The sequence below is a fragment of the Micromys minutus genome (genome assembly GCF_963924665.1).
Source record: "Micromys minutus genome assembly, chromosome: 30".
Classification (NCBI taxonomy): Eukaryota; Metazoa; Chordata; class Mammalia; order Rodentia; family Muridae; genus Micromys; species Micromys minutus.
Genome location: NC_137965.1, coordinates 33,181,186 through 33,207,524, shown reverse-complemented (window position 1 = coordinate 33,207,524; position 26,339 = coordinate 33,181,186). Strand labels below are relative to the sequence as shown.

Below are 26,339 nucleotides of genomic sequence, written 5' to 3'. Positions count from 1 at the left end.
GCCAGCTGGTGGGGGCGGTGGAGGCAGAGAGAGGAAACCGGGAGGCCAAGGTCACCCTGTACCCAGGACCCGGGGTTTCTGGTTGCTGCCTCTCATCCTCAGAGCTCCCAGACTTTCCTACAGGGGGATTTGGGAAAGAAGTCAAGGAAAGAGGTTAGAACAGGTAAGGGAAACAGGGAGAGGCTTTATTGTGGGAATTACAGAAGATAAAGATGAATGCACAGGGATGAGTTATCCAGAGAGTTGTAGTTTGTAGCTTTTCTTTCTTTTCTTGAGATGGTGGGGGCTAAGTTTCTGCACAGGTTTGTTCCAGAGAAGTCTATCTGCAGAGGGGATTTTCCTAGGTGAAGGTGCTAGATGCTGGTGGGTGGAAGAAGAGGGCAAAAGGGAAGGGGGTTCTCTATGATGTTAAAAAGAAGTTGGGAGGGCAGGTTCTAATAGTGAAGAGAGCATAGCCTCAGTCACCTGAGCGCATTTAGAATTGGGGACTGAAGCTGTGGTGAGCTCTGTGGAGGGCAGAGCAGGAGAGGGTAATTACATCTTTGGACAGGCTAGATATTAGGACATTTCTGAATGGGAGGAGAAAATTGGGGTCTGGAGGATGTAACTGCTGTGTGTAGGAAACGTTGTGATGCGAATAGAGCAAGTTTTTCTTAATGGAGGAGAAGAAAGCAGTGGAAAAGATGAGTTTGTGTAAGTTGTAGGGAGAACAGAGGCCAGGTTCCAAATGTTTTGAAGCAAGACGAAGTGCGGAGTTTTCTCTGAGTGAAAATCATAGTAGGCTCCTGGGGTTGGAAGGGAGATGGATGAAGATTCAGGAGAGACTGAGAGTCCAGGTGATGGGGGTATAGACTCCCAAATCTAGGGGACTTGGAAATTGCCCAGGGAGCTTTCTAAAAACCCTAGTGCTCTGACCACTTCTCAGACCCACCCATTAAATTGGGATTTCTCAGGTAGGAGGAGTCCGGGCATCAGAATTTTTATTTAATTCTCTGGCACTTTGTAAATGTATCTGAGGTGCAAGGCTAGTTCCTGAGACACAGAGGCTACAAGAGGAGAGAGAGGAAGAGAGAGGAAGAGAGGCTGTATGGGTGGAACTACAGAAGTTTTAGGACTACTGAGCACATATTGAACTCCTGTGAATACTGAGGGTCACTTGGGAAGATTTTTTTTTTTAAGTTAAGGGACAGTGAGGTATTTATTTTTCCTAAGTAGAGAAAATTATAAGGGGAAATGCAGGTGTCACTGAGTGACAAAATGGAAACTTTTGGGGAGATTGGTATCCTGCTAAAGAGAAGGAAAAAAAATCCATGGACTTAGCAAGCATTTTCCTTTTTCTTTAGATGGGCTCTTACGTAGTCCAGACTGGCCTCCAATTTGCTATGTACACTTTGGATGTCCTTGAACTGATCCTCCTGTGTCTACCTACTGAGTGCTGGCATTAGAGGCTAACTTCACCATGCCCCATGTATACTGTAGTTGGGATCAAACCAAGGGCTTTATGCAGGCCAGGTCAACACCCACCAACTATATCCCTGACTTAGTTGCTGACAGCTGCTGCTCCTAAGTTGAAGATATATAGGGGCAAAGTTGTAGACATATGGACCGGCTTTTCTTGAACAGTGAACCTACGAGGTTCAGGAGTACGTGTGTGGAGTATTATATGTGAGAGATGGTAATGGAGGACAGGGGGTCTAAGGGCTGAACAGAGGCAGGACATCCTTAGGAGGAGATAGTAGTAGGGTTTGAATAAGGGTTATCACAGGGGAGGAACTGAGGGAGGTGCTGAGTTATAACCTCTGAGTAAATGGCTGATGAGGGGTAACCTCTCAGTAGAATTTAGTAGGCAAGCAGTTTTGGGTGAAAAAAAAAAAGCCATCTTAGAGAACAAACTCCCTCTCTCTCTTGCCTCCACCAGCTGCTGACCATGGATTCACTCTGACGGCTGCCTCTGCAGCCACCTGCTCGCTGCCCCCGCCCCCTCGGCCCCTCGAGGCCCCCCAGCTTCTCCCTGTGCTGTGACCCCCAAGCCGCCGGCACGGCCCCACCTCCGCTGCCCCGGTGGTGGCCTACGGCCCCCCGGTTGCCCGTGGTCAAACTGGAGTCATTGAAACGCTGGAATGAAGAGAGGGGCTTGTGGTGCGAAAAGGGCGTTCAGGTACTACTGACCACCGTAGGCGCCTTTGCGGCTTTTGGCCTCATGACGATCGCCATCAGCACTGACTACTGGCTCTACACAAGAGCTCTCATCTGCAACACCACCAACCTCACGGCAGGTGATGATGGACCACCCCATCGTGGGGGCAGTGGCTCCTCAGAGAAGAAGGACCCTGGGGGCCTCACACATTCAGGCCTCTGGCGGATATGCTGCCTGGAAGGTAGGGTGCAGGAAGGCCCTGGCTGGGCACTTCCGCCGAAGCCTGTGCCTGCAGCAAACCAACTGCTAGTGTTCTGAGTCTCTTCCCAAGGTCTCGAGGGGCGTGCTTCACTGCTGGAGGTGCTAAGATTCCTTGCATCCCTCTGTCCCAGCCCTCTTCTGGGATTCTTTCTTTTTCTTTTTTGGATTCGATGATGTGTGTGAATGTTTTGGCAGCATGGTCCACTGTGCACCACATGCATGCCTGGTGCCCTTTGAGGTCAGAAGAGGGTGCTGGAGCCTGTGGAACGGGAGTTACAGATGGCTGTGAGCCAGATGTATTTGTGTGTGTGTGTGCTTTGCACACTTGCATGTGTTCAAGTACCCACGGAAGCCTGAACATGGCCTCTGAGTACATGGAGTCAGTAATAAAATGTTGTTAGCTGCCTGATATGGTGCTGGGAACTGGACTCTGGTCCTGTGGAAGAGCAGGGAGTGTTCTTCACTGCTGAGCCATCTCTCCAGCCCTCTTAAAAAGGTTTCCTATCATACTGTTTATTTAGTCTGTGCAAGTGGAAGGCAGAAGGCAACTTGCAGGAGCTGATCATCTTCCATCATGTGGGTCCCAGGGATGGGAACGCAGGTTGTCACACTTGGCCGTGTGTGGGAGCCTCACCCATGAGCCATCTCACCAGCCCATATCATTGCCTGCCTTGCTCCTTCTCCATGTCTTTCCCCTTCCGTCTGGTTCTGTGAGTTCCCAGAATTGAAATAGAGCTGTGCCTTGTGGCCTCCTCTGGTCTCTCTTGGTCTTTGCTTCTCATTTGTAACCTCAGCTTCTCTCCCATTAGGACTTCTCCCAAGCTCACAACCTGGTCTTCCTTGTTCCCATGTATAATAGCATCTCCTCGGCTACATACCTTCCTCAGCAGGCTCCTGGGATACTTCCTTTCTTGTCTTTGCTCCCCCTCCAACTATTTTCTTTTCTTTGTGCTTCCTAGCTCAAAGCCCTCTCTTTGCCAGTCCCTCCTTCCCCAAGACACCTGCTGTCTTCCTCTTTAGCTCCGTCTCTAGCCCACTTTGCACGTCGCTAATTCTTCCAGACACATTTCAAGCGTGCCATCATGCTTATAGCGGTGTTAGGCTGGGAGGCAAGTCCGGGTGCCTCACTGTGACCACCGTCCTTCTGCCTCTCTGAGTCTCAGTACCCTTATCAGTGGCTTTAAGGAGTGGACCAGGAGCTTTTAAGCATCTCGGATAGCTCCAATAAACTGAAGTCTCTCTCTCTCTCTCTCTCTCACACACACACCCTGCCCCAGTTTGCTTTTTCATCCGACTTTATTTTTAATTATTTCTGACTCCTCTGTCCCAACAAACCATTTGCCTCATGTGAGAAATGGTTGGGCTTTAAAGATAAGTCTGAGTTTCATATGGAGAACCAGAGTCAGTTGCCAGTGTCTCAAAGCAGGGAGACTGCTTCCTGAAGGTTGGCCATCACAGAAGGTCTAACCTCAAAGGCTAAGGGCTTCTGAATTAACCCCACTGCCCCTGACAGTCGTGTGCACTTTTCTGGGTCTGGTTATCGAGTCACCACCACTCACTGTCATCACTTGCCCTTCTTCTTCTGTGTTCTGCTCCAGTCTATCGGTGGAGGCCACATCACCCACATGCATGCTCTGGCCTGGCCGAGCACGGGGTGCAGAGCCATATATGGGAGTTTGCACCTGAACCCTCCATTCATTCATCCACTCACTCATTTATCCATGCTCTTGCACCCATTGGTCTTCGTTGGCTTTAAACTGTGTGACAAGGCTCTGAACCTTTTAAATGTTATGTGCGTGTCAGCATGGGCTGAGTGTGTGTCTGGGGTGAATGTAGAGGTCTGATGAGAGCTTGTGGGAGTATTTTCTTTCCACCATGTAAGTTTGTGGAACTGAATTTAGGCTGTCAGTCTTGGAAGCATGAATCTCTACCCACTGAGCCATTGCCATGGCCCCAGGTTCTTTTTGTTGAGTCAAGAACAAGGAGTGGTAAAAAACCATACAGCCCTCTGACTTTAACTGTCTTCTTCTGTGGATGGAGGGAAAAAGAGTAACGGAGATAAACAAACAGGGAAAACGCAGACTGGAAAGAGGGAGGTATCCGGGATGTGCATGTGAGTTAACCAAGAAGCCTGGTGGCTCTCTGAGGACAGCCTAGTCTATAGAGTTCCAGGACAGCCAAGGCTACACAGAGAAATCCTTTCTCGAAAACCAAAACAAAAACAATGCGCAAAGAAAAGAAGGAAGAAAGAAAACTGGCTAGGAGGAGTTTCATATGGCAGTTGACTTTGGTTGGTGGCCTAAAAGAAGTGAGGTTGGAGACACAAAGTGTTGGGCTGTGGAAACAGTCGTTGCAAAGGCCCTGAGGTGGGTGTAAATCTGTGTTTGGCCAACAGCAGGAGGCCAGTGTGGCTGGAGCACAATGAAGGAGGGAGGGATTTACAGTCAAAGAGTTAACACGCTCTGATCCCACAGGTTCACATATATACCATTGAGAATTTGGCTTTTGCTTGGAGACAGAGCCACTGAAGGTTCCAGAGCAGAGAAGCCCTGTGAGCAGGCTTAAGTTTTACCAGGATGGCTCTGCTGCCGTACTCAGAAATGGCTACGAGGAGGGTGGGAAGGGAGAATGTGGGAGCCGTGGTTTGAATGCATAGTATATTCCAAAGTTTCCCGTGGGAAGGCATTGCTGATGGAGCAATTATGGGATATGAGAGGGAGAACAGGGTGAGGGGTGTCTTGGAGGTGGGGATTCTGAACCTCAGCCCTGGTGACATTTTGGAATTGAGAATTCTGTGTGACGGGGGCTGAGCTGTGCATCGTAGGATGTTGATCTGCTTGCTTCCCTATTCTCTGTCTAGTCCCGCCCACCCCCCAACAGTTGTGACAACCAAGATTGTAAATTGTCGCCATACATTATTTTCATTCTCCCGGGGAGGGGCCACTAAATATCACCTCAGGTGAGAAATCCCAGGTGCTGATGATGTTTTGGCCTGAGCACTCGGCAGTGGGGGGTCTGCTCTTGAGAAGAAAGAGCAAGTGTTTTACTTCCGTTCCTTCATTTTCTCTTATTTAGCTGGTTATTAAGAAGGGGTAGCATGGACTGTTGTGAGTGTATCTGATTACCCGGTAAGAAGTAAACCTGTGACGGGGGAGTGGGGGAGGCTGGGTACTGAAGGGCTTACCGCATGTAATTATTTCAGGCTTTCTGGAGCACACGGACAGTGTTACCACTACTAGTGCAAACAGCCATACTACACTTGAGTGTGGCTGTAGCACTGCTGAGTCGTCATTCATGGACACCTGCATTTGAATTCCTGCCCTCTGCTTTTCTTTTCCCCTCCTCCTACTTCCCCCTTCTCTCCCTTTCTCCTTTCTTTCTTTCTTCCCCCTCCTTCATATCTGTCTCTCCTTTCTGTGTTGTTTGGGTTTTTGAGATAGGGTGTCATGTAGCCTACCTAGGTCGACTTCTAATTTGCTATGTAGCCAAGGCTAGCCTTTAATTTTTTGGGGGTGGCTTGTTTTTTTTTTTTTTTTTTTTTTTTTTTTTTTTTTTTAAGTAGGATATCTAAGTAGACTCTTTTATCTTTATTTTATTTATTTACTTATTTGTATGTTTAGTGTTCGTGTGTGTGTGTGTGTGTGTGTGTGTGTGTGTATGTTAAACACACACATGCAAATAAATGTCATGGCCACATATGTTGAAGTCAGCAGATATTCACAGCAGTTAATTTCTCTTCTTTTCCTACTGCATGAGTTCCAGATTGGAACTTAGGTCATCAGATTTGGCAGCAAACACCCAAACCCAGTGAGCCATTTCACTGGCCCAGACAAGATCCTCTTGCCTCTCTGTCTCTCTGACTCTCTCTGTCTCTGTCTCTGTCTCTGTATCTCTCTCTCTCTCTCTCTTTAAAGATTTGTTTTATTTATATGAATATATTGTAGCTGTCTTCAGACACACCAGAAGAGAGCATCTTATCCCATTACAGAGGTTGTGAGCCACTATGTAGTTGCTGGGATTTGAACTCAGACCACGGAAAGAGCAGCCATCTCTCCAGCCCCACCTCTCTGTCTCTTAAGTGCTGGAATTACAACATGAGTTCCTACACATGGCTTATTGTTTCTGTTTTTAAGACAGGGCTAGGTGATGTAGCTCAGGCTAGCCTTGAACTCACAGTAGTCCTCCTGCCTCAGCAGCCTTACTTAGGCATGAGTCACCACACCTGGCTCAATAGACTGAACCCAAAACCTCATGCATGCTAGAAACATATTCTATCCCTGAGTTCCATCCTCAGCTTTTTATTTTATTTTATTTTATTTTTATTTTGAGACAGAGTCTCAAAAGTTTCCAAGGCTGGCCTTGAACTTGCTGTCCTTCTGCCTCAGCCTCCCAAGTAGATGCAATAAAAGGTCTGTGTCAAAAAGTCCAGGTGAATTTCATGCTATTTTCACATGTCAGGAAATTACACTCTTCTTTGGCATTCTCTCTGTCCTTTACAGTTTGGGCTTGGCCAGTTTGTCGTTCTTTCCTCCCGTTGTTCTAGGGTGCTGGAAACAGGGATGCCATCTAGAGATGCCAATGTGATGGGTATCAGGGTCATTCATCCAAGAGGAAGAGAAACAGGACAGCTGAGTCATTTCATAAAGTGCCTGCTTTGTAAACACAAGAACCTGAGTTCAATTCCCAGAACACACATAAAAAGCCAGACAGGGTGGCAGATGCTTGTAATCCTAGCACTGGTGGAGACCAGAGCATCACTGGGGCCTGCTGGCCAACCTAGCCTCTGGCAAAAGGCCCTGTCTCAAACTGAGTTGTATTATTTATAATCACACACACACACACACACACACACACACACACACACACACACACACACACACACAAATTAAACAAACAAACCTTTGAAGCCAGGCATAGGAGGGCCACTCCTATAAGCAAAGAACTCTGGAAGTCAATGGGCCTGGGCTATATAGTAAGACCTTGCCTCAAAAACAAACAAAATCCAGATGGTCAAAAGGTGTTCTATTTTCATTTCTGTTGTTATGATAAGGAACTCTGTCAAAAAATAACTTAAAAGAGAAAGGGACTTTTTTATAACTTGAGGTTGCAAGAGATTGTTGCTGGGAAATCAAGGCAGACACTTCAAAAAGCTTATCATATCACTCCACTGTCAAGAGCAGAGAGAGATGAGTGCGTGCACACTGCTTGCTGGTGTTCAGCTTTCTCTCATAAACGATCCAGGACCCGAAAGCCCTGGGAATGGAGCCACCCACAGTGGGCTTGTCTTGCCATCTCTATTAAGGCAATCAAGACAATCGTTCACAAACATGCTCACCGTCCAAAATGATTTCACTGTCCCTCACTGAGATCCCTCTTTGAGACTCTCTTCTCAGGTGACTCTAGATTGTGTCCAGTTAGCAAAATTAAACCGGCCATCACAAAGGGTTACAGTATGAGAGGGATAGAGAAATACATCACAGGAGAGTTGAGAAAGGATTAGATGTTTAGTTAATACTGGGGATGTGGGTTTGCTGTAAGCCAAAGGAGGTTAGTGTGTCAAGGACTTAGCTGGTAAAGGCTGACTTGTCTCTTATAGTAACAACCACTCATGTGTCCCTCAGATAACCCCCGCTAAAGAGCTACTGTTACCACCCCCAAGAAAAAGCAAAGGCTCCAAGAAGCCGAAAGACCTTTTGTCGTGTCAGTGTCGAGGCAGTGTGTTGCCCAGAGAGTCACACAGTTAACTAGCATCTGGACTGAAAATTAGGTCTATAACAAGGCAAGGAAAACACTTCCAGCCCACTGGGGATTCAAGTGTGTGGACGGTGGGTCTTGAAGTTCTGAGACTCAGTCTCTAGCTTCCTTTGTGGTATCTGTAAAATGTAGTAGAATGTTGCCATTGAGACATAAACCCTAAAGTAAGACAGAGGAGGCCTGCTGTCCACCACATAGAGAAATGTTACCTTGTGCTGTATGTATTTAACACTCCCGGTTTTATTTTCATTATTGCAAAAGGAGGATCGTAATAAGGCCTTATTCACAAGATTAAGGGGAGTCTGTGTAGATATGAATAAAACACTTTGTAGGCTAGCAGGCTTTACACATCCTGGTACTGTTGTTTACATATTACTAGTTTTCTTACTGGGAGTTCTAGGGATTAAATTCAGACTTCCTCCCTAAGCACTCAGCTTCTTTACAACAGAAATACAAATTGTATATATGATTAATTTTTCTAATACCTACATTAAAACAAATAAAAAGCTGGTCTGTGAGTGTGCAGTGGTAGAGCACTTGCCTAGAATCCCCCATAAAATGGCTGGAAGTGTGGCTCAGTGTATAGCACCTGCCTAGATGCCCCTGCTCCCGCTCTGTGAGGGCTTCGGGGCACAGGTCACTAGTAAAACACCTATACAGACTCCACCAATAAGAGCTTGGTTGAGTGGCTCAGTGGTAGAGCGCTGGTCTAGAATTACTAGTGATAGGTCTGGGGTATGGCTCAATGATAAGGTGTCTTTGTGGGATCTTCCAGTGAGAGGCTAGAGGCGGAGCTAGGTGGTAGGGTGAGGCACTCCGGTATTGCACTTGGGCTCCGTGCCCAGCCATAAAAACCAAAATGAGGTGAGCTTAATATTCAAGCCAGTGTGACCAAAAGATTGTATATAATCAATGTGAAACATCCCTCCTCTCCCTTTTCGCTTCTTCTCCTCCTCTTATGAAGTCCACTGTTATTTCCCCTCATAGCCCATGCCTATGGCTGCAATGAGGTGGTGGTGCCCACACTGGACAGCTGTATTCCAGCCTCCCTGAGAACTCTCTGGGGACCCAGCAGTCTGGACCTACAGCCCCATTTATTGCTGCTGAGTCTGCAAACCCCTGTGTTCAGCACTTTGCTTGCCTTATTATCTCATTGAGTCTTTGCAATTGTGCCACAGGGAAGGTATTATTATGGTTCCTGTTTGTCAGAGCAGGAAGCTGGAGGCCTGGGAAGGGAAAGTGACTCAGGCTGGGACACCCACAATGTGAGGTATGTGAGGGACGCAGTATGCTGGACCTGTTTTTCATGTGTCCTGTCCACAGCTGTGTGCTGTATGTTAGGCAGGTCCCAGGTTGGGGGTGGGTGAGAGGGTCAGGTCGCAGGGCGGGGGGGGGGGGTTTGTAGAGACTCAAGGCCATCTCACTACCATCTCTGACATAAGCTACTGTGTAGGCCAGGGCTGAAAGGATGGCTCAGCAGTTAAGAGTACTTGCTATTCTTCTGAGAAGTGAGAGTTCAGTTCCCAGGATGCATGTCAGGTGGCTCAGGACTAACTGTAACTCTAGCGAGAAAGGAATCTGACACCCTCTTCTGTTTTTCAGGGGTACAAGTAGTCATCCCCCCAAAACAAACTCAATCTGAGCTAGGGGTGGTGGTACATACCCTTAATCCCAGCACTCAGAAAACCTAGTCAAGATATTTCTTCAGTTTTCATAATGAGTTTCAAGACAGCCAGGGCTACATAGATCCCGTTTCAAAAAGAAGAAATTAGATCTTTAAGAGTAAACGTTTCTAGCCTGGTGGTCTTACATCCCAGAAAGTGGCACCTGCTGTAGCCATCACTGGAGCTGTGTGTCAGTTCATTGGAACCTCACCAGAACCCTCTAAAGTCACAATATCTCCTCCATTTGTCAGTGAGGAGACTGAATCTGGCGGGGGGCATTCTCTTTCCTAAGAGCTGCGTTGCTGGGATTCGGCAGGTCTGGGATCTCAAGCTCTGTGACCCCCAAAACCTGGCAGTGGTTAAATTAAACCTCATCCATAGGACGCAGCATCTGTGTGAGGCAGGGCAGATTCTTCAGCGACCTTTGCCTCAGTTTCCTTGTTTAAAAAGTAGGGATCCTGGCACTGAATCCATTACAGGGTTGTGCAAAGCACTGAGTGATGTAATGAACTCCCTGTCAAATCACCAGCAGTGGCAGGTACATAGCCAAGAGGTATTACTGATAACATGTTAGATTGTTTTATCTTATCTTCCCATCATCCACCCATCCATTTATCTATTTATATCTCTGTCTGTGTGTGTTTGCATGGGTGTGAGTGTCAGGGTAGCTTGTTATAGGAGCCAATTCCTTCCTCCTACCACATAAGACTTGATAACTCAGGTTATCAGGCTTGTTGGTAAGTGTCTTTACAGCAAGCCATCTTGTTTACTCTTCCCCAGCCCCCTATTCTGAGGCAAAGCCTCATCTTTCTGTAAGGTTGTTTCCCATTTGCTGTGACAAAATACTCAACAACGTCAACTTAAGGGAGCAAGCTTTGCTCACTTGCCTCACAATTCACGGCCACAGTCCATCATTGTGGGGGAGTTCAGGCAGCAAGAACTTGAAGCAGCTGTTCACATCACAGCCATGGTGAGAAGCAGAGAGTGATGGATTAGTGCATGTTAGTGCTCAGCCTGCTCGGTTCACTTTAATTACACGTCTGTCTGTCTGATTTGGGTGGAGGGGAATTTATACCACGGAGCATGAACTGAGGTCAGAGGATGTCGGTTTTCTTCTTCCATCACTAATGGATTCCTGGTACAAACCAGGTCATCAGGCTTCACAGAAGCCACCTTTTTATCTGCTGGGACACCTGGATGTCCTACCCTTTCACTTTATATAGTTCAAGATTGGGGAAGACACCCAAAGTTGTAAAGTTGACCTCTTACCTTCACACACACACACACACACACACACACACACACACACACACACATACACACACTGAGAGAGAGACAGAGAAAGAGAGAGAGGAAAATTTACATTCAGATGATTTTTTTTCTAAATTGTGACAAAATATACACGTTAAATTCAGTTATCATCTTACTAATTTAAAAAGTTATTTACTTAGAGATGTAGTGGTGGCGTACACCTTTAATCTGAGCACTGGGGAGGTAGAGACAGGTGGATCTCTGTGAGTTCAAGACCAGTCTGATCTACACAGTGAATTCCAGGAAACATGGAGCTACATAATGAGACCCTGTCTCAAAATTTTTTTTTTTTACAAATTTGTATGTGTGTGTTCTTGCTTGTTCACATACTGGAGGCATACCATGACACGTGTGGAGGATACAGAACAACTTTCAGAAACTGGTTCTTTCCCACTTCTTTGATACAGGCTTTTTCTCATTTCTGCCATAGTGCATAGTCTAGGCCAGCTGGCCAGCAAACTTCTGGGCAGGTCTGCCATTTCCATCTCCTATCTCTACAGTGTAGTGCGGAGATTGCAACTGTGAGCCATTACATCTGGCTGCTCACGTGGGTTCTGGGGATCAAACACGGGGTGTCATATTTACCTAGCATCTGCTTTCCCCCTCTTATTCAGGTAGAGCTGTGATCTAGTTTTTTTATGATGATGGTTCTTTGTTTTGAGACAGGAGGGCAAGGAGCAGGTTGAGGGTGTGGATGACCTTGAATGCCTCACTGTCTTAGTCAGGGTTTCTATTCCTACACAAAACATCATGACCAAGAAGCAACTTGGGGAGGAAAGGGTTTATTCAGCTCACACTTCCATATCGCTGTTCATCACCAGAGGAAGTCAGGACTGAAACTCAAGCAGGTCAGGAAGCAGGAGCTGATGCAGAGGTCATGGAGGGATGTTACTCACTGGTTTGTTTTCCTGGCTTTCTCAGCCTGCTTTCTTATAGAACCCAGGTCTACCAGTCCAGGGATGGCACTACCCACAGTAGGCTGGGCTCATCCCTCTTGATCACTAGATGAGAAAATGCCTTACAGCTGGATCTCATGGAGGCATTTCCTCAACTGAGGCTCTTTTCTCTGTGATAACTCCAGCTTGTTTCAAGTTGACACAAAACCAGCCAGTGCATATTACTGGCCTGTGTGCCTCCACCCAGGGAACTGAACTCTGTCTGGGTCCTTTGGGCCCTATGCTAGACTGGCACTTTGCCCACTGAGCTACATCCTTAGTACCACCTTACTCATCGTTAAGCACACAGCTCAGTTACGCTGACTGCGCTCGTGTTGTTCTATAACTAGTCTCCAGAATGCCTCCAACTCTTAGAAAAAAAATCAAACCTTTCCCCATTCCATCTCTACTCACCTTGGTCACTACTGTCCTACTTCTTGTATTTGTGAGTTTGGTTTCCCCCAGGTTCCTCCTATAAATTTTTATTTTACTTTTTATTACATTTTAAACTTTTTCTTAGTGATCCTGTGAGTGTGTGTGTGTGTGTGTATGTGTGTGTGTGTGTGTGTGTGTGTGTGTGTGTGTGTGTGTGTATGCCTGAATCAAGGCACAAGCATAAGGCAGGAGGACAACTTTCTTTAGTGTTTTTTCTCTTTCAACCATGTGGGTCTCAGGGATTTAACTCAGACCTTAAGGGTGGGTGACAGTCACCTTTTCAGGCTGAGCCATCTTGCCAGCCAGTGTGGCTGGTTTATTTCACTAGCATCATGACCTTGAAGTTCAAGTCTGAAATAGCGAGTTTCATAATTCTCCTTTTAAAAGTTTTTATTTACAAATACTAAGGATACATGGGTGTTTTATACATTTTATTTTGTTCTAAAAATTTTCTTTTTCTTGTCGTAATTTTTTTTCTTGTTTGAAGTTTTTCCTTTTTTATAGCTTTTTTGAGACATGTCCTCTTTATGTGGCTCTGGCTCTCTGGAACTCGTTATGTAGATCAGACTGGCCTCAGTTATAGAGACCCCCTGCCTCTGCTCTCCTCCAGTATTACGATTAGAGGTGTGTCCCACCATGCCCAGCTTCAAAAACAGAATTACACAGCCTTGGGGAGCTAAGAGCTGCCTGAGAACACTGCACACGCATGAGACTCCTGCCGGGATACAGGAGTGTATTTGCCACCAGCCTGGTTTAAAAGGTTCTAAGCAATCAAACCCAGGTCCTTTGGTGCAGTTGTATAATATGCCATGCATGCGTGCATTACATTTTGTTTGTCTGGTGAATTCATTTTAGGAGAGGGTATAGATTATTCCTTGTAAACAAGGTAGTGCATAGCTGAGACTGGCCTTTAACTCAGTATATAGCTTAGGATGACCTTGAACGGCCATTCCTCCTGCATCCTCCTTTCTAGGTGCTCGGACACAGTGTTTTTGTTTCTACTTTTTGGCTACTGTGAATTGGTGGTCTAAAGAGGGCATCAGATCTACCTGGACTGGAGTTAAGGGTGGTTATAACTGCTATGTGGGTGCCAGGAACTGAACTCAGATCCTCTGCAAGAGTACTGAGTGCTCTTAACCACTGAGCCACCTCTCCAGCCCTATCTTTAACTTGTTAAGGATCCTACAAACCACAGTGTATCCCACAATAGCCACACTACACTTTATTCCTGCCACTGGTGCACCCACAAACTCCAGTTTCTTCACATTTTACCAACACTTGTTATTTTCTTTTTTAACCTTTGTCATCCCAGTGGATGAAAGGTGGTATCGTGGACCGAGTGTGGTGCTACACACTTAAAATGACTAGTGATACTGAATGTGTGTTCCAAATTTTAGGTGTGTATGTGTGTGTGTATATATGTGCATGTGTGTGTGCATGTGTGTATATATATGTACATGTGTGTATATGTGCATGTGTGTATATATGTACATGTGTATGTATGTATGTGCATGTGAGGGCAGGCCAGACGATTCACCTGGAGATGGTGTTGCAGGTGGTCGTGAGCTACTAATGTGGGTGCTGAGTGACAGCACTCGAGTCCTCTGCAAAAATATGACATATTTTTAACTGCTGAGCCACATTTCTGGCCCTTAATATCTTTTAAACAAAATTTACATCACATTGATTGATTGATTGATTGATTGGTTGATTGATTGATTGATTGTGTGTTTGCTTGTACTCGTGTACATGCTCACTGTTGAGAATGTGCACCACAGTGAACATCTGGAAGTTAGGAGAGAACTCTGGGGACTCGTTTTTTTTCCTTCCACCAGGTGGGTTTTGGGGATGGAACTCAGATCATCAGGCTTGGTAGCAAGATCCTTTATCCACCAAGCCTACCAGCTGGTCCTCCCAAATCTTTGTATTTGCATCTTAGCCTGTTCATTCATTCTTTCATTACAAGCTCTATGCCCCTTTCCTCTTCCTGTCTTGTAACCCAGGTCAATCTCTAACTTGCTATGTAACCAAGGATAATTGAGAGCTTCTGAATTCCCAGCTTGTATCTCTAGGTGCACCACCATGTCCTGTTCATGTGGTGTTGGGGACAGAACCTCTGGCTTTGTGTATGTCAGGCAAACACTCTACGAGTGGGGCTACAAACCCAGCCCTCACTGCACATATCATTAATCATTAAGTGTGGATGAAGCTGTGTTTGGGATACTGGAAACGCACTGATGAGCATCCCAGATGCTGGCAGCCCAGTGGTGTGTGTTTAAACCCTTTGGTTTGAGTTCTGCCTCCTTCATCTATCAGTGCTGAATTGCTGAGCATCTCCATGCCTTGTTTTCCACATCTACACAATGGGTGCTGTCTGGGGTTTCTATTTTTATGCTAAACCACCATGACCCAAAGCAACTTGGGGAGGAAAAAGTTTATTTCATCTTACACTTTGTAGTCAGAGCAGGAATTCAAGGCAGGAACCTGGAGGCAGAAAATGCAACAGAGACCATGGAGGAACACTGCCTTCTGCTTGCTGCTCATAACTTGCTCAGCCTGTATTCTTATAGCAGCCAGACAACCAGCCCAGGGGTGGTACCCAACAGTGATCTGGGCCCTCTCAATCACCAGTCAAGAAGGTACACCATAGGCTTTCCCGCAGGTAACTCTGGGGAGCATTTTTCTCAGTTAAGGTTTTCTCTTTCAAAATTATTCTAGCTTATGCCAAATTGACATAAAACTGACTAAGACAGGTTACAATAGAAAATAATATTTAATTATATTCCAGGCAAAATGTATTAAATCTCTATATCTGGATACAATTTTCACAGCAACACATGGTTAGGTATATGTGAAGGCACAAATGCAATTAGTATGTATGTTAAGAAGTCACAGATCAAGATGGTATAGCCCAGCAGAAAACAGTAGGGGCAGGTGTGTTCTTTCCATCTATGATGTAAGTCCCAGGGATCAAAGTCAGGCTATCAGGCTTGGCAGCAAGCACTTTTGCCCACTGAACCACCTTACCATCTCCTTACTTCTTTTGTGTGTGCAGTGTATACATGTGTAGTATATACACATGCACACAGGGGAACATGCATGCAAAAGGCAGAAGAGGATGTCCTGATGTATCTACTCTTAGGCCTTATTTCCTTAAGATAGAATCTCTCAGTGAACCTGAAGTTAGCCGGGCAGGCAGCCAATCCCAAGGACTAGCTGTGTCTCCTCTATTGCCTCTAGCACTTGGAGTAACAGGCTGCATTTTGTTGTTTTGTTTTTTAAGGTGAGAATTGAACTCAGGTCTTCATGCTTGTAGAGCAAGTGATTTTACCCACCGAGCCACTTCCCAAGCCCCCAAGGTTCTCCTTTTCTGCTTGTTAAGTGTGTTAATCAGCAGAGGAAGCATTTAAACATGGGGTCTTCACAGCTTATCGCCTCAGACTCACTCTTTCTAGTTCCTTTATTCTCATTTCTTCCCCTATGTTCCTTTGCTGACTTGTTCCAACTTCTTTCTGCTCTCTTTAGAGTCACTCATTATTCCATCCATCCGTCCATCCCTTGCTTGAGGCATCCTGGGAACCAGGCTCTGTGCCAGCAATGGTCAGGACACAAGAAGTCAAATCTTAGCCCCTCCCCCTATAGGAACTGGCAGCTTGCAGAAAATAAAGTATCAAAACGTCTACTTGATGCATGTACTTACTACAAGGGAACTGTTAGCCCTAGAAAGTGGAACTGGTTCAGTGTGTGTGTGTGTGTGTGTGTGTGTGTGTGTGTGTGTGTGTGCCCTTGAGCTGTGTCTGCAGAATAACTATTATAACTGCAAAGACGCATAGGTTGGAGATAGCTAGGAGTTGAGAATAAACGTATTTGTGCAATTTGTTTTTCTCCAGCTATGCGCCACAAGCAGTAAAACAGAATCTGTTCGCACAGATGAGATAGACAGCTTCTGGCTGGGTGGAGGATGAGGATCAGAGAGGGGAAGGGTAAAGCTGCAAGATGATCTTTGGGTTCTCAGGAAGTGCGATGTTTTTTAAGTCCTTGGGGTTGTTTGTTTGTTTGTTCTTTGTTTTGTTTTTGTTTTTTCACAAATTTTCACCCTTCCTAACAAGCTTAGAGTAGAAGGGTGTCTCAGCATGGCGGTGGCCAACACTGATTTACATGCAAGGGAAATGGGAAGCCACATAAATCAAGCAGTATTTTCTTCGTCTCCCCCTCCCCCCTTCCTACTATTTTCACTCCTATCTCATATATCCCAAACTGGCCTCAAAACTTTGTATGGCCCAGTGACCTTGAACTTCCCATCTTCCTTCCTTTATCTCTGACAAAGTGCTGGGTTACTGGCACTGGCCTAGTACCTTCCTCTTTCCACCACTCCCCCTTTGTCTTTAAAGAAAAAAAAAACTTAATACAGGTGGAAACAGATCTGAGGGGTACAGAGAGAACTGAGGGATGAGAGAGAGAGAGAGAGAGAGAGAGAGAGAGAGAGAGAGAGAGAGAGAGAGAGAGAGAGAGAGAGAGAGAGAGAGGACAAGGATGGGGTCTGGGAGCGAGCATTTGTGTAGGGGAGGGTCTTCTCGGAACACTTAGGGTCGCACCTCCCCTAACTCTGAAGACCGCCCCCCCACCGTCCCCATCCCCTCTCCAGGGTTGAAAAGAGGTGTCTGCGTGAAGATCAACCACTTCCCGGAGGACACGGACTATGACCACGACAGCGCGGAGTACCTGCTCCGTATGTGGGGGGTCAAGGATCGGGGTGGGGTGACTAAGGGTGTGGGGGGCTCAAGGATCAGGGTGGGATGACAAAGGGTGTTGCCGAGACGTGGAAGGAGAGGGGCGGAGGAAGGTGGGCGGAGCTTGAACCTCAAGCCTAGATTAGTTTCCCAGCCAATCCAGGTTCAGATGCTCATTTATCTCCCCGACCCAAAGGGGCCTAGGGTGGGGTGATTGGTCGGTTAGATGTCTCTGGCCTGACAACTTTGTATAGTAAAGGGTTGTAGATTGGGTGTGGCGATCTGGCAATCTGCAGCCTGGACCGATATTCCTCCAGGCAAGTCTGTGGTGTGATTGGACTCTTATCCTGAAAACATGGCAAAGCCTTAATTATGATTGGTTGCTTTAACCGGGCTCAGAAATCGCAGAATCTGATTGTCGAGGGTTTCAGGAAAGAGTAGAAAAGAACGAGTAGAAAGGGAAAGAGAGGTATAAAGAAAAAAAAAAAAAAAAGAGCGGGGGCGGGGGTAGAGGATGAACACGCAGGGAGGGAGACAGGGATGAAAATGGAGATTTAAGCAGGAGAGGACGAAGACAGAAGAGGAGTGGGAGCGGGAAAACGTGATAAAGATGCAGAGAGAGGAGGGGAGATGGGGAAGAAAATCAAAGAAACTTTAAGGGGGTGAGACTAAAAAGAACCCGAGCGGCAGAAGTAGCGAACTAAATTTAACTAAACAGAGAGGGAAGTAGGCAGGAGGCTCGGCGGGCCCGGGACACAGTGGCACGCCTGACTGCTCTCGCTCCCTTCTCTCGTCCCCTCTCTTTTCTTTCTTTTCCCCCAGGAGTAGTCCGGGCCTCCAGCATCTTTCCCATCCTCAGCGCCATTCTGCTGCTGCTCGGGGGCGTGTGCGTAGCTGCCTCCCGCGTCTATAAGTCCAAAAGGAACATCATCCTGGGCGCAGGGATCCTGTTCGTGGCAGCAGGTGAGAGGCAGAGGGAAGGGGCGGCGGGGCCCACCCACAGTCGCTTGTGCGTGTCTGCCGGTGCATGGGTGCGTGCGACTGCAAAGCTAGCCTGCCCCAAGGGCCCCCTGGGGACCGGAGCTTTCCTAGGCGCCTCCCAAGCTGTGCCACCTCCGCCTGGGTAAAGTAGATATAGGTTTAGTCTTTTAGCCTGCTCAGACTGTGAGTAAGGTGAGAGGCAAGAAGGGAGTTTCCCTAGCTGTCCTAGAGACTTAACGGAGACGTCTGGAAAGGAGGAGGGGACCTGAGACTCTTGGAGTCTAAGGATAGGGAGATGGGACTGTCCTTAGGAATACAGGGACTGAAGAAGAAAATGACCTGTGTAGATCCTAAAAGGAGCTGGTCCTAAAAACCTTCTAAACTTGGCTCTCAACCTACTTGTGGGGCACTAAATGGCTCTTCATAGAGTCGCATATCAGATAAGGAATGCGTTGGATCGGCATTAGGAAGGCTGAGAGTGACTGCTCTAGACCCAGGGGAAGGAAACGAAGCTCTGCATGGGAAAGACTAGGCTTTGCCTATTTGAGGAGGAAGGCCATTTTCTAAAAAATTGAAAAGGACAGAGGTTATGCAAGAAGCTAGAACTAGGCCAGAATGTGGCGTCAGTTACTTCAAGAGTTAGGGCCCTGAGTTGTGAATGTGAGAAAGTGTACAAAGCCCTGGGTGCCATCCTCAGCAAAGCATAAGCCTTATGTAGTGTCTGCCTGTAAACCAGGAGGAGCAGAACGTCAAGAGTCAGCCTCGACTACACAGAGAGTTTGAAGAGCGCATAGGCATTGTGGGAAATCTCAAAATAAAGCCCCCTGCCCCCCAAAAATCCCTAGGTCTAGGGTAGCAGACACCCAAGATAATAAATTTTTAGGAGACTCATTCTTTAATGTAAGATTCGGACTAGAAAATGGGGTTAGAATGCAGAACAACCCCCCTTCTACACAAAGGATGTGGTTTAGGCCAGTGGAAACTGAGTTTGCGTAGATTCCATAGGATGGTTTGGACTAACGGGCACAGGATTTAGACTCCCTCATCCCTGTGGAAATTAGATTAATGAAGATGAGGCTTAGATTTCTAGAGGGGAGTTTTAACATATTTAAATAGCAGGGTGTGTGTTGTAGAAAGGGATGGTCTGGATCTGCACAGGCTACTTAGGTCTGGGAGAGGCACGTGGCAGGGCGGAAATCTAGCCTATACCTACAAGGCCTGGGGTTTAGAATATGAGGTTGGGCCTGGAGTACAAGGACAATCTATTCTAATAAGGGTGAAGTTGAGTCTAGCCAGAGAGAATTAGGCTACATGCCTATAGTGCAGGGAGATAGGTCAGCAATGGACAGAGCCTAGAGACTTACAGTACAGTTACACCAGCAGCAGCAACAGAAGAGGGACGAACCTGCGGAAGACATCTGTTTATACACTGGACAGGAGCTGGAAACCGAGCCTGAGACTACATTAGGAAGGGTAGACTTCAGACCTGTCAGGATCGAGCCTAGATGTGAGGGGGCAGAATTTAGGCCAGTGGAGGCCAGACAAGAAGGGTTGGAACCTGGACTACCTGGGTGTGATACCTAGACTGTGGGAAAGAGTTAAGATTATTGAGACAGAGACAAAACATTGTCAGCCATTGCCAGAAAGCTCCTCAGAAGGTAAGGTCTGAGTCTTCTTGAGCACATTCAGGTGCAATTTAGACCCATATAGGCGAGACTTTTGGAACTGAGCAGAGAGAGGGCCTGGGCCAGGTAAAAGCAGAGCCAATGTTAACTGGGGAACAAAGGTAACATGGAGGGCAAAGTCCGCACCTCCAAGGCATGTACTTTAGGCCAGTGGAGGAGGGCTTAGGCCTATGGGAACAGACCTTGGACTTCTCTGAAAGAGTTTTGACTCTTGGAGGCAGGGCTGATTTTTGAGGCAGAATTAGCCCATTGGAGTGGTACTTAAACTATGTAGGAGGGAAGTTCAAACCAATGGCAGCGGGGCTTAGACTCAGGGTGGGATTTAGTCCAGTAAAGGTAGGGCTTATGCTCTTGGGTGAAGTTTAGCAAGCAGGGTTTATACTGCTGGGTCGGGTTTAACCCAGTGAGATCGAGGCTTAGATACTTTGACTAGTTTTTCCTTCAGTGGGTCTCAGGGATTAGATTCCTGGGGTGGACTTTAGCCAGTGGGGTACCTAGTTTAGGGTCTTGGGGCCTTAAGACAGTCGGAAGTCCTCGGGCCCTGGCGGCCTCGAGGTTCCCACATGACCATCTCCATCCAGGTCTGAGCAACATCATCGGGGTGATCGTGTACATATCGGCTAACGCGGGCGAGCCAGGCCCCAAGAGGGACGAGGAGAAGAAAAACCACTACTCGTACGGCTGGTCCTTCTACTTCGGCGGGCTGTCCTTCATCCTGGCCGAGGTGATCGGCGTGCTGGCCGTCAACATCTATATCGAGCGCAGCCGCGAGGCGCACTGCCAGTCACGCTCGGACCTGCTCAAGGCCGGCGGCGGCGCGGGCGGCAGTGGCGGGAGCGGCCCCTCGGCCATCCTCCGTCTGCCCAGTTACCGCTTCCGCTACCGCCGCCGCTCCCGCTCCAGCTCCCGAGGCTCCAGCGAGGCGTCGCCTTCGCGGGACGCGTCTCCGGGCGGCCCGGGGGGCCCGGGCTTCGCCTCCACGGACATCTCCATGTACACGCTCAGTCGCGACCCGTCCAAGGGCAGCGTGGCTGCGGGGCTGGCGAGCGCCGGGGCCGGCGGCGGGGCCGGCGTGGGTGCCTACGGCGGGGCGTCCGGGGCGGCGGGAGGCGGCGGGGCGGGCTCGGAGCGGGACCGCGGGAGCTCGGCGGGTTTCCTCACGCTGCACAACGCCTTCCCCAAGGAGGCGGCGTCCGGCGTCACGGTCACGGTCACCGGACCGCCCGCCGCGCCCGCGCCCGCGCCGCCCGCTCCTGCAGCGCCCGCGCCCGGGACCCTGTCCAAAGAGGCCGCCGCATCCAACACCAACACGCTCAACAGGAAAACTACGCCCGTGTAGGGGAGCACGCCCTCGCGGGGAGCCTGGGGGGCGTGTCCGGGGCGCGTGCGCGGGCGCGCGTGCAACGAGGCCGCCGGATCGGGGTGCCCCCCAGGTCTATCCCCGTGAGCGCGCTGGACACCGCTGGGCCTTCTAGCCCCTCTCCCCACCCTCTACTCGCCCCCCAGGGGCGTGGGGAACCCGGTCACGCCCCAAGCAGGGACCCTTGAGGAGGGGGACGGGACGGGAAAAGGGGCTCCAGCGTGGGAGCGCTGTGTTTTATTTTTGTGTTGGGAAGACTTCAGGGGAGGGAGGGAGGGCCCGTGGTGTTTTTTGCAGTTTTGAGATGTTTTCTTTTTAAATGTTTTGCTGTGTGCATGTGGGGGCGGGGCGGGGGGGAGGGAGGGACTCCCAGCCCAGCCCAGCCCAGCTCAGCCCAGCCCAACTCCTGGAGAGGGGCTCATAACACATGAATATAGAGTTACATCTACAACTATATATACACATGTTCTGTATAAAGAGACAGACCAGCAGAAGGCAAAGGCCAAGGGAAGGACACGCTGACATTTAGTTCACTTTTTCATTCATCTTTCGACAAGGGCTTATTAAGCACCTACTGTGTACCAGGTGCTGGTACAGAAGGTGGTGCTAGGGAGGAGGGGACATAAACGCAAGGCGCATCCGGTCATCTATTCCTGGAAATTTTATGTGTGTGTGTGCATAACCGCTAGGCATTGTACCCACCTGGAACACATAAAAAAGGAAGAAAATAGGGTCCCCGGCATCTTTAGAGAGTTTGAGTCTTGTACTTGAGACAACCATTAATCACAGTATCACGTACATATGCAATAAATGGCACTTAGAAATGTAGAGGCCCTACACTGGGGCTGTAGCTCAGTTTATAGAGTGCTTGCCTAACACAAGCCCTGGGTTCCATTCCCGGCACTGCATAAACTAGGCATTGTGGTAAACATCTGAAATTCCAGCACTTGGTAGATGAAAGGATGGTCAGGAGTTTAAGGTCATCCTGTGCTGTGTATTTGTATATTGAAGCGGAGGCCAACCTAAACTGAGACTCTTGGATTCTAAAGAAGGTGCATGTTGTGGGGTGGGAGTCTGAGATGCTAGCAGACTGTTCCAAGAAGGAATAATTAACTTTGGGGGAGTTTTGGGGGTAGTTAACTCAGTTTTTGTACTGATAAAAAATGGTATTAGCCAGTCAGATCTGGGATGAGGGAGAAAATTTAACATATCAAGGTCCTGGGGATAGAAAGACACTTGCAGACTGTGCCCCACTAGGTTTGGTTGGGCAAAGAGCCTGGAGACAAACTGGTTCAAGACTTGAGTGAGGGCTTACATTATAAAGTCAGCAAAAAGGGCCATGCATTGGTTTTAAGTGGGATTGGAGCATAAAGACAGGGATTCTGAGCTAAGAGTTAAGAAGTGGAGGTCCCTTGTTAGAGGCAAAGTGCCCTTAAAGAAACACCAGATCTGTGGCATGGCGTCTGATGTTCAGAAGGCTCAGGTAGTTGGGGCCATTTTCTATTCATTCAACTACTCACCCACTAACTCCCAAGGAACGACTAGGGTCCTGTGCTGTGTGACTTGGGATCTGGGGTGACAGGTTGCTCTGCTCTCAGTGTCAAAACCATGCAATGCAGGCAGGGCAGTGAGGGCTGTCTGAGGGTCACAGTGTCATCTGACAACACACTGCCAATGCATGCAGGAGGAGTGGAAAAGTCCTGGGGTGTGTGATGTCTGGACTTAAAGGACCAGTCTGGGGTGTGCTGATGGAGATGAAGGCAACTTGGACGAAAACCCAGGGAAGCAAAACAGCAAGATGTGCCTGGGTTGGGGGTGGAAGACAAGTACAATGATTAGGAGTGCGAAGTTGAGGGTGAGCTAGTGGATCTGCACACCAGTCTCAGCAGTGCCCACAGCTGTAGGCTGAAGAGCCTGGGCTTTCTTCTAACGGGGTTGGGAGAGGAGGACAGCCGAACTGAACAGGAGATACAGGAGGACCTTGGGAGTCACTCAGCAGACAGAGTGGTTCTTACACCATTCATTCGTTCTGCAAATGGTCCTGAGGTCTGCATACCAGTGATGGTGGAGATTTAACGTGCTTTTCTATTTGCCCTACCTCAGATGGCTCCTAAGAGGTAAAACTGTCTCATAAGACAGGAGGGAAGAAGTGGTTATTAGTATTGTATTAGTGCCAGTAGTGGCGGTGTGGGACAGGGGAAGTAGACTAATGAAGAAAAGCATGGGCCTGGTATGAGAAATGTGCTTTTAGGAGCCCTCATGAATCTTAGTACTTGTGAGGCTGAGGTAGAAGGACTGTAAATTTGAGGCTAACTCCAGCTATTCAGCTGACTCCACAAAATGCAGAGGGAAAGCTGGGAATATAGCTTAGTTGGGAGAGTACTTGTCCAGCATTCCCAAGGCCATGGGTCCAGTCTTTAGCACTGTATAAACTAGGCATGGTAACGAGTGCTTGTAACCCCTGCATTTGGGAGGTACAAGCTGGAGGCCTGAAGTCCAAGGCATTCTCAGCTGTACAGTGAGACTGAGGCCAGCCTGTGTTCTAGGAGAGAGAACTGAGGAGGAAATCTGTGAGGGCAGTTCAGGAAGAGATGCTGGGATGTGGGGAAAGGAATTAAATTACTGGCACTGGGAAGGGTTTAGTGTAGGGAGGGTGAACTCTTCTGAGGCACAATAGGATCTGTAGTCCAAAGGTCAAACCCAAAACAAAGGAGGTAGGGGGTGGAGGGGGGAAAAGAGTGAGATGGGGTGAGGAGGGAGGGCCAAAGACATCAAAGTCAGGTGTACTTCAGAAACAAAGATAAAGGTAATCCTGAGAGGGGAGGAGAGAGAAAAATCAAAACAGAGTGGCTGGAAACCTTGTCAATCAAAGGTAAGATGCTGCAAAGACATAAATCAGGAATAGAAAACCTAAATTTTACAGAGGTGGTAAGATTATGAGGTATGGCATAATCTATTGTCTTTTTCAATTTCAATTTGAGACAAGGAAGGAATCTCTGTGTAGACCAGGCCAGTCTGGAAGTCACATGGGCCTGCCTCTTACCTCCTGAGAACTGGGGTTAAAGGTGCACCACCACATCTTATCTTTTATTTTAATATTAAATATTGGCTGGAGAGGTGGCTTGGTGGCTAAGGATGCTCACAGCTCTGTTGGAGGACCAGATCCCAGCAGCCACATCAAGTGGACCCATAACTCCAGATCCAGGGGATCCAACACTTATGATTTCCATGGTATGCTTCCTTATACAAGTGCATATGCCTTTTCTCCATCCTCACCACACACACACACACACACACACACACACACACACATACACGGGACATGCACACATACACATAAAATTACATAAAGAGAAAATGCTTTTAATCGACCGTGGTGGTGCAGACCTCAGGAAGCTGAGGATGGAGGATTGCCAGCTTACTGAGTTAAAGGCTAGCTCGGTGAGAATCATTTCCAGAAAAAATGCAACATGAGGGTTGAGTGGTAGAGCAGTTGCCTAGAATCTCCCAATAAAGGGCTGGAGGCTCAGTGATTGCTTACCAAGTGAGGAGCTAGATCCAACCACTGGTACAAAAGGGGAAAGAAAAAAAAAAAAAAAAAAAGAAAGAGAGAGGGGGAAGGAAGGAAGAAAAAGTAGCAGTTTGTCCTAGATCATCTGAACTGAAGTGATTCCTAATCTCATGGTATACAGATAGCAGAGAAGAGTTTGGGACTAGATAACCTCCAAATCACACTACATCCTTAATTAGTCCCACCCTCTGTTTTCTCTATCCCCTGATAAGCTCACCATGTAAGTCTATGAAAGGATTAACCTGTTGATTGAGCCTTCAGGATTTAATCACTTTGCCAAAGCCCAACAATTCAAAAACTACACTCTTACTATGTGGGGACATTTCTTATTCAAACCACAGCAAGTGTGGAGAAGACAGGTTTGCTGGTTTGGGGACCTCTGCAAGAGAGGCGAGAAGTAAATACTAAGGTCAGTAAAGGTCAGTAAGCATGAGACTGGGGCCTGCGGTTCAGACCACGGGAATTTTGTTATTTTAGCATCCACAAGGTCCTGGATTCAGTCCCCAACACTGCATAAACTCTCTGTGCTGAACCCAGCAGTTGGGAGCTGGAGGTCGGAGGATCAAAATTTCAAGGTCATTTTTGGCCACAGATTTGAAGCAAGTCTGGAATTCATTTGGTATTTTATAAAATAAGTAAAATATAGGAAAGCAAGACAAAGGAAGGAAGGAAGAAAAGCAGAAGTTAGGAGTGCTGGTGCAGACCTAAAACCCAGCCCCATAAGCTGAAATAGAAATAATATGTAGTTCCAGGCCACCCTGGCTGCACAGAGACGTTCTCAACCAACCACAGAGCTACAAAAGAAAAAATAACCATGTGACAGGTCGGAGCCATTCAAAATAAGCTGGCTGGGATGAGGGGTGTGACCAGGTGAGAGAGTTACAGAGTAGAGAACAAAAGACTGATGTGCCCTTGAGGGGGAGGGGTGGGGTGGGGAATCTTGGGGAGCACCTCAGAGCTTTAAGCACAAGCATGCTGGGGTCATCGTTTAATTGGGTGGAAGAGGTGAATGTGTATAATCCATCCTTGGTTGACGCTGTGCTGCCCACCTTCCAGAGTCTGCTGATGCCACTGTGTGTCTCTCTCGCTTTGGGAGCCCATCAAGCTCTAAGCGGGTCCAGTGACATTTTCTTCATTCAGTAATGACAACTCTGTGCTCAGGAATGTCTTCTGGGGACTTGTAGATGCCAGTCTCCTGTCATTTCAGGACTGTGTCCACCTTGTCACAGAATTGGGGAGAGAAGTAGCCAAGTAGAATCTTACTGTAGTGGGCTTCACAGACATCTTCCTAGTCTGGGGGAGGGAGCTGAGCATGCCTTCTCACTCATTCACCTATACTTCATCATCTTTCCCAACTGAAGTGTTTAAGGCTGCTTCTTATCTACCTGGCCTTGGAATGGATACTGGAGAGGACCGTGACCAGTTGGCCCGGTCTGATGGAAGAGTCACACACAGGCCATCACCTGCAATGGTAGTATGGATTCCAACCCAAGAGTCCAGAGTGGGGCCAGCAGA

At 47.8% G+C, this 26,339-nt stretch overlaps 1 protein-coding gene across 1 annotated transcript; it reads left to right on the top strand.

Annotated features, from left to right (window-relative positions):
* Positions 1-2,107: 2,107 nt before the first annotated feature.
* CACNG8 (calcium voltage-gated channel auxiliary subunit gamma 8) lies at positions 2,108-21,232 on the top strand (the record flags this gene model as incomplete). Its single annotated transcript, XM_080941866.1, has 4 exons — positions 2,108-2,378; positions 17,143-17,226; positions 18,050-18,190; positions 20,475-21,232. Exons 1-4 carry the CDS (start codon positions 2,201-2,203, stop codon positions 21,230-21,232), a joined length of 1,161 nt encoding a protein of 386 aa, XP_080797992.1. The 5' UTR covers positions 2,108-2,200.
* Positions 21,233-26,339: the final 5,107 nt, after the last annotated feature.